The sequence below is a fragment of the Physcomitrium patens genome, chromosome 10 (genome assembly GCF_059467195.1).
Source record: "Physcomitrium patens ecotype Gransden chromosome 10, ASM5946719v1, whole genome shotgun sequence".
Classification (NCBI taxonomy): Eukaryota; Viridiplantae; Streptophyta; class Bryopsida; order Funariales; family Funariaceae; genus Physcomitrium; species Physcomitrium patens.
Window position 1 is genome coordinate 4,770,649 of NC_143419.1, and position 13,059 is coordinate 4,783,707.

General features: G+C 44.4%; 3 protein-coding genes across 3 annotated transcripts; 1 reads left to right on the forward strand and 2 right to left on the reverse strand.

The window, feature by feature from the left end:
• The first annotated feature begins 218 nt into the window (after positions 1 to 218).
• LOC112287689 (uncharacterized) lies at positions 219 to 4,307 on the forward strand. The gene is made up of 6 exons (XM_024530971.3): positions 219 to 388; positions 823 to 980; positions 1,154 to 2,435; positions 2,597 to 3,112; positions 3,230 to 3,847; positions 4,028 to 4,307. The coding sequence occupies exons 1-6, from the start codon at positions 355 to 357 to the stop codon at positions 4,030 to 4,032; spliced, it is 2,613 nt and encodes an 870-aa protein (XP_024386739.1). The 5' UTR covers positions 219 to 354; the 3' UTR covers positions 4,033 to 4,307.
• A 1,874-nt stretch (positions 4,308 to 6,181) lies between these two features.
• LOC112288097 (pumilio homolog 23) lies at positions 6,182 to 10,435 on the reverse strand. The gene is made up of 8 exons (XM_024531949.3): positions 9,801 to 10,435; positions 9,045 to 9,353; positions 8,741 to 8,911; positions 8,409 to 8,552; positions 7,923 to 8,231; positions 7,617 to 7,768; positions 7,286 to 7,468; positions 6,182 to 7,045 (listed from the first exon to the last, which is right to left on the reverse strand). The coding sequence occupies exons 1-8, from the start codon at positions 10,380 to 10,382 to the stop codon at positions 6,409 to 6,411; spliced, it is 2,487 nt and encodes an 828-aa protein (XP_024387717.1). The 5' UTR covers positions 10,383 to 10,435; the 3' UTR covers positions 6,182 to 6,408.
• A 965-nt stretch (positions 10,436 to 11,400) lies between these two features.
• LOC112287822 (uncharacterized) lies at positions 11,401 to 13,059 on the reverse strand. Its single transcript, XM_024531287.1, has 7 exons — positions 12,938 to 13,059; positions 12,681 to 12,853; positions 12,319 to 12,566; positions 12,114 to 12,214; positions 11,878 to 11,915; positions 11,686 to 11,763; positions 11,401 to 11,555 (listed from the first exon to the last, which is right to left on the reverse strand). The coding sequence occupies exons 1-7, from the start codon at positions 13,057 to 13,059 to the stop codon at positions 11,401 to 11,403; spliced, it is 915 nt and encodes a 304-aa protein (XP_024387055.1).

Here is a 13,059-nt window from a genome sequence, read left to right on the forward strand (position 1 = left end):
GACCAGCTCAAGAGTGCAAATTTAGCACTCTGGTGGCCATGTGTTCCCACAGTAGCACTGGCCTGCGGTGGACAGGCCAGGTGTCACTAATCCTGTGTGGCTTCTCCCCCTGGCTGCCACGTTCTCGACGCTGAGGTATGAGTTTTCGTTTCGGCATTTGACACTCGCTGCTCTCTTAAAACACCCTTACCCTTGACCTTGCAATTTAACCCAGCTGCTCTCAGCTCTGTGTATTACGTCGATTTCATTCCTCTTGTAAAGGACTCGGAGCTCTTGTGGATATTTTGTATATTGGTTTTGTGGAAACAAGGTGGGGGTTAGTGACAGTGAAGGCGTGAAGGAGTGAAGGAGAAGATGTCTTACGTGCACCCCCCAAGCGATGTTTCAGGTTTGGTTTTCATTTCTGTATGAAGCGGGGATGGGTGTGAACCTGGGTGTCGCCTAGAGTTGTCGCTCGGGTTGGACGATGGAAATTAGAATTTTTTTGCGTGACAGGTTTAACGATCTGTTGCTAGGTTGCCGGGCATTTTACATTCATCAATTGTTTACTGGGTTTGTCGCTTGACGGGTTTATGATGACAATTACAACCTGGATGCTGGGTTCTAGAATTTTTCCAATAAAAATGTGGTTGTCCTGATACATGGTTCTGGGGTCTATGCTCTTAGAGATGAGGTTTTGCCATTTTGGGTGATGAATTCACACGTAGATGTAAGTCGTAACCGGTTCACGCGGTGAGATTCAAGTTTGTTGCAGAAATTCGAACAGTTGTATGTGAATTCGTACATTTGTCCACATAGTGAAAGGAACCTTTTTTGGTGCAGCCGGTGAGAGTCACGGTGAGGGTGGCCACGGAGGTGGTCTTCTCGGGAAGCTGAAAGACAAGACCAAGAAGGCCACCTCGAAGATTAAAACCAAGGTTGGCAGGAGGCACGATGATCCCACCGATACTGATCCTCATTACGATGAGGAGGAGTACGAAGTAAGTCCACAATCTACGTGTGTTTCTCTGGAGCATCCTGAATTTGTTTGTTGTTTGCTTGTTAGTTTTTCTTTTTCTTTTATTTTCTTTTTTACAGATCCTTTTTCCCCTTCTTCCTCCTCTCTCTGTTTCGTTCTCTTCTCATCCTTCCATTCCTATTACACGTTCTGCAGGAGTCTCCCCATGCTAGCTCTCCATTAACAACCCCAGGGAGTCAAGCGACTCCATTTGACCAGAAATCGTATGATTCCAAGCCCAGTGCATTCGATGCATTCGAGCATCCCGCACCTGCGTCTTCATACACGAACACAGCTTCTTCCGCGACGTCGTTCCAACCTGAGCAGTCGCAGCCATCGCCCCTGACCTCACACAACAAGGGGTCGAAGTCTCAGGATGTCTCAGCTGGGAGCCCCTATGACTCCAGCTACAACAAGGTTCCTGAATCAGATGCTGTGATTCCCGAGGGTATCCTGAAGACGAAGCCTGGAGGTTTCGATACAGAGGGCGACTACCCTGCTGGCTCTATGGGTGTTGATGAGCCTAGTCCTTCCCCTTACGCCACAGGCTTATCTGGGGCCATTAATGCAGGAACCCCTTACAGTTTTGGCGACAACAAGGTCAATGAGTCGGAGACCAAGGTTCCTGAGGGAATTGTAAAGCCCGTCGGTTCTACTACTCAAACAACTGACGATATGTACAGTAAACCAGAAGAGTCTGACAAGGTGAACGATGGTGCTTACTATAGTAAGTTTGGCGCTGAAGGTGCATTGGGAAGGAGTCTGGGTGGCAAGGATGACGATGAACTCTCTGCCCGTGAAAGGATGTCGAAGTCTGGCTACGATGGTGAAGATACAGGCTATGGCACTTCAGCTTACGATTCCGCGAAGGACACGAAGGACACAGTTTCGTCTGAGGTCGGCGAAGGATATGAAAAGGCTAAGGACAAGGTGGGCATGAACCAACCATCTTATGAGTCCACCTCTGATTATCCTGACGTTCCCAGCAGCGCTACCGAAGCCACTTACCAGGCGAAGGATCATGTTCAGGAGAAGGCTCATGACTTGAACAATGCTACTGATGCTAACCAGACCTACACCGAGAAGGCTACGAACACGGCGTATGCTGCTAAGGACAAAGTGGCAGACACCTTGGGATTGAACCAGCCTTCAACGGGTCCGACCTTCACAGAGAAGGCAAAGGATACATTGGGATATAACCAGCCATCTACAGGTCCGACCTTTACAGAGAGGGCGAAGGATACCTTGGGCATGAATCAGTCCTCGACGGGTCCTTCTGTGGTTGACCAAGCAAAGGGCTACCTCGGAGCTGCTGCTGACACCACTCGGGATCAGGCCGCACGAGCAAAGGACGACGTGGCATCCTACACCGGAGCAGCTACTGACACTTCCAAGGATTACGCAGGTTCCGCCTCCGACACCACGAGGGGGAATACTGGTAATTTATACATTTCTAACGAATATGATCGTCTTTTCAGTATTTTTTTTTTATAATAATTGTGGTCCCATTTTCATTTTATTTTCAGAAGGTAATCGCGGATGGTTTTATTTCATTTCACTTAATTATTAACAACTTTTATTACTGAATTCAATCGACAGGTTCAGCTGCTGACACTACTAGAGACACCTCTTACCAAGCTAAGGATACTGTTCAGAGCAAGGCTGCCGATGTGAACAACGCCACTGATGATAGTGAAACCTATACCCAGAAGGCTGCCAACACAGCATACGATGTGAAGGATAAGGCTGCCAATGCTTTGGGACTAACCCAGCCTTCTACGGGTCCTTCTTTGTTGGACAAGGCGAAGGGGTATCTGGGAGGAGCTGCTGATACCACTAAGGACTACGCCGGATCTGCTGCTGATAACACTCGTGAAGGCTTAAACCAGCCATCCGGCGGTTCTTTGACGGACACGATTAAGGGATACACGGGATCTGCCGTTGACACAACGAAGGATAACGCCCAGAGGGCCACTGACGCAACCAACGATTACGCAGGATCAGCTGCGGAGAATACCCGGCAGGGATTGAACCAGCCATCGACAGGCCCATCCATGTTGGACAAGGCCAAGGGATACTTGGGAGTGGCTGCTGACACCACCATGGATTCCACAGGTAAACAACGCCTTCAAAAGTCAAAAGCTGTCTGAACTTTCATAGGAGCTGTTAAAACGGTTTGTGTGATTTGCTAATTTGAAACTTACTATGCATGCTGTGAATGTGGGTCTACAGGCTCAGCTGTTGACACCAGCAAGGAATACGCTGGAAAAGCTTACGACAACACTGCCCCATACGGCCAAACTGCGAAGGGTAAGGTAGCAGAGAACACTGCTGTGGCGAGGGACGTGGCTTCAGAGAATGCTGTTGCTGCTAATGACAATGCTGCTGAAGCTGCCCAAAGGGCTACTGAAGTTGCGAAGGACTATGGCGCCAAGTCATATGATGCATCAGCTCAATACGGCCAAGTTGCAAAGGAAAAAGTCACAGAGACTGCAGCCGTTGCGAAGGACAAGGCCGTCGAGGTTACCACCCCAAAGCCAGAGGACAAGGGACTGAGTGAAAAGATCACTGAAGCGCTCAGCAACTTGCCATTTCAAGCTAAGGATACTGCTGCCGCTACAGCTCAAAATGTTGCCCAGACCACCACAGACAAGGCTCATGAGGAGGCTCACAAAGATACAGTTCTTGGGCGATTGACTGGGCTTCTCGGATTTGGATCAAAGCAGCCAGCAACTCATGATGTCAACCCTGCTAGCCAAGTAACTAAGGATTATACCTCACCTGCTGGCTCTGCTAGGGATGATACTCCTGCCGCAGCTCCTCATGATGTTCCATCATCTGGCCCAACTCGTAAGTTGTTGCATTGAGCTTGGTATTATTATTTGAGTGGTTTCTTCGAACCTGAGTGCACAACACTTTCAAAGCAAAAATGGAAATGAGTAGAATTTGGTCTGCAAGGTCAACTTTATAACTTTATGATTGTATTATGTTGCAACTTTCTTGTATTGATCTTGTTTTCTGTGTGAGCAGAGTAAATTGGACGAGATTCGCCACACAATTGTTTTGTAAAGCTTTCGTTTACTCTTTCTATGTAGAGGTCTTGTAATTCGGGGTTATTGGAGGTTACGAAATATAATATGTAGTTGATATATGTTTAATAATCTCACAGTCCTCTCACTAGAATGCGGCAGCCTTTCGAAGTTTTCCGTCGTAATTTTCTCATTATTTTCTCTGAGGAATCTTGTTTCCTCGAGGGAAAGCTGTACATGGTATCAGTTTACTTTTAATTCAATGTTTTCATCTTTTCAAAGGTCTATTCTCAAAGTCACCAAGTGTTTCATAGCATGTAATGAAAAATGATACATCTTTTTTCTGTTGTAATATGATATATCGGTAGAACTTGAGCTGTACCTGAATGTGACTTCATTATAATTCACATTTACAAATCTTGCAGATAATTAAGATGAACACCCAACCCTCAAAAAAATGAATCCTTTTAATGCTAACAAGTGCATTAATTGGGGCAAAAAATTGTTGTTTCACAAAAATCAGAATATGCTTCATAGAAGCATGTTAAAATGGGGTTCACCCGATGCATTGATAAAGTAAAATGATACAATCAGCAACTTAACACCTAATATTCACAGGGCGGAGTAACGAGTAGTATGTAATATAAACATTTTCTGTAACCGTTTCGTTCTTCCAATTCACATTAGAATCTTCGATTGAAGCTATATGGGTTCCCCCTTTTATGATTTTACAAGTTTGCCTCTATTGTCATCTCATCCGTGTTTGCATTTCCAGTTCTGTTTCCTTCACTATTCATGCTTGCAAGCATCACTAAGTTGGAGTTTATCTCTAGCACATACTCTGGGTGTGCGTCCTCATTACATCCATGAGTTTCTTAATTACTAATTATAATCCTGATTTACGTTACTTTTTCGTTTCTATAAAATTGCGAGTAAAATGTTCTGAAAGTCGGGAATGACTTTTTGTTTTGCATTATTCTGTTTGTGGGTTGCCAAAAGATCTTAAGTAGTATCTTATCTCATTTCATTATCCTCAAAGATCTGTAGCAGTCCTTTACTTTTTTCAAATATTCAAGGAACGTCTGAGTGAAGAATATTATTTGTTTCTTGTTTTCTTTCGAGCCAAGACTTGATAAAAAATAAATAAATAAATAAATAAAAACAACATTTTCTAATGTGGGAGGAAGGTGTGACGAGCATGAGTGATAATGAAATTGCTGGTCCTGAGAGTCAGTATCCACATCCTTGTTTGTACTGACCTGTGCTTCCTAGAGTCCATATTGGTCATCTTCTCATAATGTTTGGTCACAACAGAGAGCATGCAAATGGACCCCCAGCACCGACAAGGATGCTAGGTTTCTTTAAATAATTTATTTCATTTGACCTACCATGGCTTTGATCCAGTTTGTAAGAAGTTTGTATGAAGTTCATAACATCCGTTATTTTGATCCTTTGCTTTATCTGCTCTCTGTTTTGCATTGGAAAATAATTGTGTCAACGTAGTGCTTGCTTGATTGCTCATATGGAGGAGATTTCCTTGCATGGGCAATTCTGTGCTTGATTTTGAAATCAAGATTCTCAGTATTGTTTAAGTGGTTTCCAAGCTGTGGACTTCTTTTGGCGACAATGGGAAGGGTGTAAAGATTCACTCATCATGCCACCGGAACCTCGAGTTTCCTGACTGCACATTGATTGAATGTTTTCTTGAGTTGCTTAATATTTCTAGTGGGTATGCTTGCTACATTAGTTACCAATTCATTATATGATTCACTCTGAGAAAACGTAAAGTATTGCTCAAGACCTCACACGTAAATAATTCAGTTGCAAAGTACTATCCAGAATTATGGACTAATAATTGCATCTAGGTACATTTGTAGTTCTTCCTGATGCAAGTTTTGCAAGATCTGATATTCATCCTGGTGTATTGTAAGCTGGCATGCGACCAAGTTCAAATTCAGCGCTCACGATTCCTGATGCTCGCCACTCAGTAGCGCTGGTAATTAGGTTGACAGTCTTCGTATCACTCGAGATTGCAAACAACTCAGCAATGGGCAAATGCTGTCTGAGAAAAAACTGAAAAAACCAAGCAATCATCACGTCCCAGGTGGACAGGGCATCCGCGTACACAAATGGGTCACATGCGGCAGATAACGTGTTGTCTAAGAGAGGCACATGTGTGATTGCCAAATATCCAAAACTCTACAAGTTGAATATTGTACAATTATTTCCTACTAAATACTCAGATCAAATAAATCGATGACTGGTAAGAATTGGATCCAGTTCAAGTATCCACGCTACAAACTCAGGTCCTAACTACTACTACACACCACTTATATATCCTAAGGCGATCAAAAATTGGTGGACTAAACATAAGAATCAGTTTCAAATCATCACGTTCTGGGTCCTCTGCTTGCCAGACCCATCACTTTTCTTCTTTTTATTCTGTCTTACTCCCCCTTCCAACGCTCCCATTACAGCTTTCAGAGAGTCGGCCACAGATGCACTCTCAGCTTTGACGGCTTCAGGCTCTACTACACTCTTCACCTCCCCTTCTTGCTTGTTACGTTTCTTACCCTTCTTCTCTTTCACACCTTTTTCTCTCTTGTCTTTTTTAGTCTTATCTCCTTTTTTCTCCTTGAAAAGAGCATCGATCTCGTCCTTTTTCACAACTGCACCTTCCTCCGGCTCAAACAAAGTCAATTCTGGTTGTACGGCAGCATCTTTTTTCTTGCGGCCGTGCGGAAACTTGTTAGGATTGAAACCTAGTTGTGCCATTGTTCCATCTAACTCCAGCGCACTGATAGATGGAGGCTCCCTCACAATACCTGGCACTTCACTCTTTTGTTCTGTTTCCTCTACGAACTTTCTTTTCTTCTTTCCTTCACTTGCGGCTGGTACAGCAGTAGAATCAGTTTGGGTGTCTGGAACATCTTCTACTTGAAAAAGGTTGGCATAAGCTTCTCTAGTCCCTGCCTTCGAACTCTCACGCGTCCTCCACTGCTCAGGACCCTTGGCGTATCTGTGAACCAGTCAAAAACATCCTTAACACTTGTGCGCGGATAATGAAAAACTCAAAATCGTTATCTTAACATGAACTAAAAAACTCCGCAAAAGCATATTGAACTCTAGGAACCACGCATTTCCATTCGACACTACGAAGGGCAGTGATTTGGCGAATTTCCTAAAAACAGTAATAAATATGAAGTAAATATTGACCCTACGCCTATTGCTAAGAGGTGACGGGGCACAGAGCACACACAGGGCAATGTCGCATCGTTTCAGCAAATATGGACCATGTCGAGTCTTCGAGATTTCTGGTTGAGATAAAGCCAGTTCTGCAGCTATCATCTCCTTTATCTTGATGTCACCAGTTGAAAAACATTTCTCTACGGTGTAAGAACAGATCGGAGAAAGTGCAAGTTCTGAAAAATGTCCCTTCAACCTGCAGCAAAATTTGTCGAAGAATTATCAGGAGAAGCGACGTCCTTCCATTCCCACCCGATGTATGCAAGACAAGCACCATAATTCACTCTTCGAAAATTAGTGCATAGATACAAAAATTTGCATACCAAAATTCCCAACAAGCTTACTTTGATATCAGTCGATGCTTATGTTTCATCGGAGCGGCAACAGAAGAGAGAAAAGCTTCTATTACTCGGCTACCTCCAGAATCCCTCACAGTCTCTAAGACATCATCAGGCTCTTGCGCTGCCATGCTTGCACAAAACTGCTGACAGCAATCCTGCATAACACAAAATGCATTTAAATCCACTAGTGGAGAAGGATTAAACCATATTCAAGTCCAATGTTTAGTGACATATTAACCAGACCATTGAAATAGATCGCTGACAAGCCGAAAAGTTAGGATTAAAAGTTTTTATGATCAGGATATGTACCTCGGGATAGCTGAAAGCAGTTTGTAACATAGCACACCCAAGCACTGACATGCGAGAGCCAAAAGGTGCCTTCCAATCCTGTGGAAATCTTCCGGTTCCTGCTAGACCCTCAAGAAATAGCATCCGCGGAACAATGCGGTTTGGTGAAGGTGAGTCGGGATTGATGGCACGAGTGAGGGCTCGACAAACCTCACGCTGCTTAATTCGAAATCGTAAGCAAGCAGCCAAGAGAGACCCAACTACGGTGCCCCTGCGCTCTGCGAGAATCTCGGAAAAACTGTTCTCTAGCTCCTCTAAAATCATCGTAACCTGCACTACATGAACTGTGTTTGTCAAGAAAGCACGGGTCCATCACCAAGGCCTTCTGAATTTCCCCATTAAGCGCAGTTCGATCAGCATCCAAAAAGCGCAAACATGTGAAATAACAAGAACATAAAACTAATATTCAGCTTAACAAATGGCGTCGGGAGAAGGAAGGGAGCGGACCTGACCCGGATGCCTTGCAGCGGCGATTAGTGCTTGTACCACAAAGTTAGCTGACGGATGGATAGATAACTGAAGCAGACGGTGCCTAAAAAACCGTTGAAATATCTCCAAGTACAAAGCATCTGATGCAACTTGGATCATTACCTGTAATAGCATAATACAAAAGTTATCAATTTCCATGAACCTAATAGTTATAAGATGCAAGTGCCATGACATTTCAGTGCAGACACGTTACTGAAAACCCATCACATTCTCCCACATTGCGATCCAACAGTCTTTGAAATTGTGGCTGTCACAAATGTCCCATGAAATATACGGGAAAAGCAACCAACCTCCATGAGATGACTGCTGCTAGAATCTTGTATCATTTCCACTATCTTTTCCACATCACCTTTCTCCAAGGCCGACCCTTCCTTTGGCTCATCCTCTCCGGCACAATCCAGCATCAATGCTATGCAATGACTCACAGCTGCTTCGTCTCCTTGAAGGGCTCGCAGCATAAACTGCACGAAAAATACAAATAGATCTCATCATATGGAGAAAAATTATGAAGAAAAATCACCATCACTCTTACATCTTATTACTCAATCAACTTGCATCAGCATCAAAATCATTTAAATAAAAAAAAGGCTACACCTGTAGTGCTGGACCTCCTGCTGAACTAGCCCGCAAATCTTCCATTTTCCCTTCACAACTTTTCAAAAGATTTCCCACGAGCGTGTGCAGATGCTCTCCGAAACGATGACCCCGAAGACGTGCTGCTCCAGCACCTTTAAATTTCGATCCTTTGGTTCCAAGGCGTTCGGCGAGGCTGTTGCTCTTACCTCCAGATTTACACAACGTTTCAATAGGAATACCACTACACAAAGAAAGAAGCTGTCGAAGTACGTGGGAGCCATATCGATTATTCATGAGGTCGGATCCAGTGTAACCTTCTCCAAGAGCCTGTCACATGAAGTACACAATATTGCTATGAACGAATATCCAATTCTGTAACTAAATAAATTATGAATTAAATGGGTGCTATTCACATAACTTCATCAACGTCTAAACACGAGAGAAATATGAGCAGGACCAACGCAAGGTGATATTGTAAGACTAGATAATAGAAGTCAGCGTCCACACAATTTATTTTGTGTCAACTCAGACCGTCTCATGTGCGTCACGCGCAGATTTCAGAAAATTTAGAACCACCTCGAAGTAAAAGAGTGCTATAGAATTTCATTTCCAATGACCTCACTAACTTCACTGGTGATTACAGTTAAAAAGACCGTAAATAGAGAAGAAATGTATTAAAAGAAAAGAAGAAAAGTTAAAGCAGGTTACCCACAACCTAAAACCCTAGCCCCCCTCAAATCCCAACCTCTGTGAGACCTGCCAAAAGCGACCCACCTCTGAAATTTTTGATAAAAAACGCTCCACGACGGGATACCATTCCTGGTTGCGAACATTACTACCTTGCAAGGCATAGGCAATAGCCTTCAACGCAGCCTCTGCAACATGAGAGCCTCCAGGGTCCAATGCCATGGACACAAAAAGATCAGTGCATCGCTCCAAAAACAACGCAGCGTGCATGGTTTCACAATTCATAAAAAGGGTCTCCAACACCCGACCACAATAGGAATGGCATGCTAATTGAAGCTCCTTTCCTCGCGTTTCATCGAGCGCATTCCCTATCACGATTCCCCGCTCCTCTGGATCTTCCACCGTACCCCCTCCCTCGCCAACTAACTCATTGATCTCAGCGAAATATTGTTGAGTCTCGGGATCCACTTGCCCCCTGCTGCCGCCGTATGATACCTGCTCACCCTCATCCCTCCCATAACGCTCACTGGCATCACCGCCATATCCATGGTCCGATTCCCTCTCGTGAGAACCTCTTCCTCTCCCTCCACCTCGGCCTTCCCCTCTTCCACCTCGTCTACCAGGCTTGCGTGATGCTCTAGCGAGCTCGTAGGATTCCGTCATGGCCATGGCCTGCTGCCACTTCCTCCGAAACACACAATCAACTTCGCTCCGAAGGGTTTAGGGTTTATGCGTCGTCCACAGGCTGCGAAGCTTAAACCCTAGCGCTGCCTTTCACCGTGACCATCTTGTGACCGCTGCTCACATGCACCCCCTATGGCCGCATCAAAACCATCTACTTCGTTAGATGTTAACTTTGAGGCTCTCTCTCACATTTACATGCTGGTCTCGTTTTTATCATTATTGATAATGAAGTGAAGGTATGGTGATATAATGCATTGTGATGCAGAAAATATAAATCGTCACATGATGCAGAAGAATATTAAATGTTAATATTTTTTTGGTTTCTTGATATAGGATTCTTATTAAATTTTTTGGAAAAAATCTGGATTCTTGGATAATACCCTTTGTGTTTCCTATCAAGTTTGAATACATCATTGCACCCTTTCCTACCAGCGGTTTGATATGATAAAAAACAATCATGAACCATCATATTGCATACTTATTACATATTGCATATTGCATATTGCAATGGATTGTCCAGTGTTCTTTTTTGATATAAATTAAGCCTATTTGGGGATTGAAGGCTATTTTAATCCCCAAATGCCCACAATTAGTTTACAGCAATAGCCCACTTGGAATGCATGGAAACTTAAAAACAAGAAAAGGGCGATATCTTGACTGATCAAACAGAAAATGTCAATGCAACTTCAAAATATGGCACATGTTCTACGATTGGGAAGGATGAGAAAATTCAGAACATTCCCATTTAACTCGAAACTTGTTACAGTACATGGATGAAGACCACTCAATCTTATCCCAGAGAAGTCTGAGAAGGGCACAGTGCGTTCATCCAAATGACATGACATCTTCTACTCCTTCCTTACAAGGGTTCCAGAAAAGCACCGATGAACAAAAATGCAACATGATCGACATATTCCAGTCTCGGGGAGCACGAAGGAGATCCACGCAATCCGTTGTCTAGTTACCGCGATCAGATATACGAGCTAGAGCCGTTGTTGGCAGTTCATTCAAAGGCGCCGGTGAAAACAGTTCCGCCCTTAAAGAGCGTCGTATACTTGGCTTTTGTTTCAACGTATGGCCAGATCTGGGTGGGTTTGTTGACTGGGATCCGAATGCACTCGCCTGACATGCTCTCGTCGTCTAGAAGGTAGAAAGCAGCTGGTGCACACACCAGGTTCTGGTCAGGTTTGCGCCTTCAATCTATCGCACCACTTCGATGTGAATGAAGGAAGTTTTGTTGAAAGCAATTGACAGCAGATAGGACTGTTTTGGTGGAGGTCATGCTTACCCGCAAGTACTCTCTCCATTTTTACAAACCCGAGGTTATCGCGAGGAGAGTCCATAAGGTGAGCGGTGTTTCCACGTACTGTATAACACACACGAACCACCCACCATCTTCAGAAAGACTTCTCGAACAAGATGTTCGGTGTGCAAGGGATTCTACATGGAAGTACGAGAGATTGCAGCGACTGCATCATACTCTGCATTAGGAAAGCCATCGGGTCAGTGATCCTAGCTCTGCACAAAGTGCATTCACCCGAATGCCCATACCTGTGTTAAAGAGGGACCTCGTGAATATGGCCACACCAGCTGCAGACAACATATTTAAGTCGAGTCAGTGGGAGACGCCGTGACATTTCAATTGTTTGCTGGGACCTCGCCCAAAATTTCAGAAGGACTAGAAGATGGATTGGATAAAAGTCCAAGGCGTATTACCCTTTCGTTGCAGCATAAACCGGCATATACGGCACAGGCCCAAGGCTAGCCCCATATCCCAGAATCAATATAAAACCTCCTTTCTCTTTCATCGCTTGAATCTGAACAAAAACGACCAGGATGAGGTTTCTCTTGATGTGGATGACGGGAGCGTTGAATGTGAACACAAGAGCGATGAGAGTTCTGGAAAGACGTGAAGATTTACCGCTTTGGCGGTGCCGTCAATTAAGGCGACGAGATTGAAGTCAATCACTCTGCGCCAGTCTTCACTATTGAAGAAAGGCTTTCCTTCCCCTATTCCGGCGTTGTTGATGCAAACATCAAGGCGTCCGAACATCTCCTGGTGGCGAGAGAACGCGGCAGCCAGCTCATCTGGGACACACATCACAATCACCCATTTTGCATTCTTCATCAGGCTTACCTGATCAATGAGGCAGCGACGCGCCGATCCAGCTGTGGAATGCAAAGCATAACCAGGAGTACATGATGATTCGATTACGGAAGACAGCACAATGAAAAGCGTGAAGAAGCAAAGTTGTACCAAATTTAGTATGTAAGGAAGCGCACCAGACTTGGTAACATTACAGCGAATGAAAATCGCCGAAGGAGATCTAGGCTTATAAAAGATCTTTTCATGCTGCTCTTCCACCAACCGAACGGTTTCTTCACCCTGCGCGACCTTCAAATCGAGAATCGTTACCTGCACTCCTCTACTTGCCAGAGCAACTGCCAAAGCCCCCCTGAAGAATCCACATACAATGTGCTGTGAAATGTTATTGTGAAAATAACATTCGAAACAGAACATGTAGAACATCTCTCAGAACCCTCGTACTCGGAGAACCGCAGGCTCCAGACGAGCCCAGTTTGCCATGAAGCTAGCAGACATACCAATTCCTCCCGCTGCTCCAGTGATGAAGGCAGCTTGACCTTGTTCGAACTTCACCAT

Coding starts and splice junctions, on each gene's coding strand:
- LOC112287689 (XM_024530971.3), top strand. CDS start 355: ATGTCTTACGTGCACCCCCCAAGCGATGTTTCAG. Junction 389..822: donor CCCCCCAAGCGATGTTTCAG/GTTTGGTTTTCA, acceptor TTTTTGGTGCAG/CCGGTGAGAGTCACGGTGAG. Junction 2,436..2,596: donor CACCACGAGGGGGAATACTG/GTAATTTATACA, acceptor TTCAATCGACAG/GTTCAGCTGCTGACACTACT.
- LOC112287822 (XM_024531287.1), bottom strand. CDS start 13,059: ATGGTGAAGTTCGAACAAGGTCAAGCTGCCTTCATCACTGGAGCAGCG. Junction 12,854..12,937: donor GCGGTTCTCCGAGTACGAGG/GTTCTGAGAGAT, acceptor TGGATTCTTCAG/GGGGGCTTTGGCAGTTGCTC. Junction 11,916..12,113: donor GTTTATGCTGCAACGAAAGG/GTAATACGCCTT, acceptor CACTTTGTGCAG/AGCTAGGATCACTGACCCGA.
- LOC112288097 (XM_024531949.3), bottom strand. CDS start 10,382: ATGGCCATGACGGAATCCTACGAGCTCGCTAGAGCATCACGCAAGCCT. Junction 8,553..8,740: donor GCAGCAGTCATCTCATGGAG/GTTGGTTGCTTT, acceptor ATGCTATTACAG/GTAATGATCCAAGTTGCATC. Junction 7,769..7,922: donor CTGCTTTCAGCTATCCCGAG/GTACATATCCTG, acceptor TGTGTTATGCAG/GATTGCTGTCAGCAGTTTTG.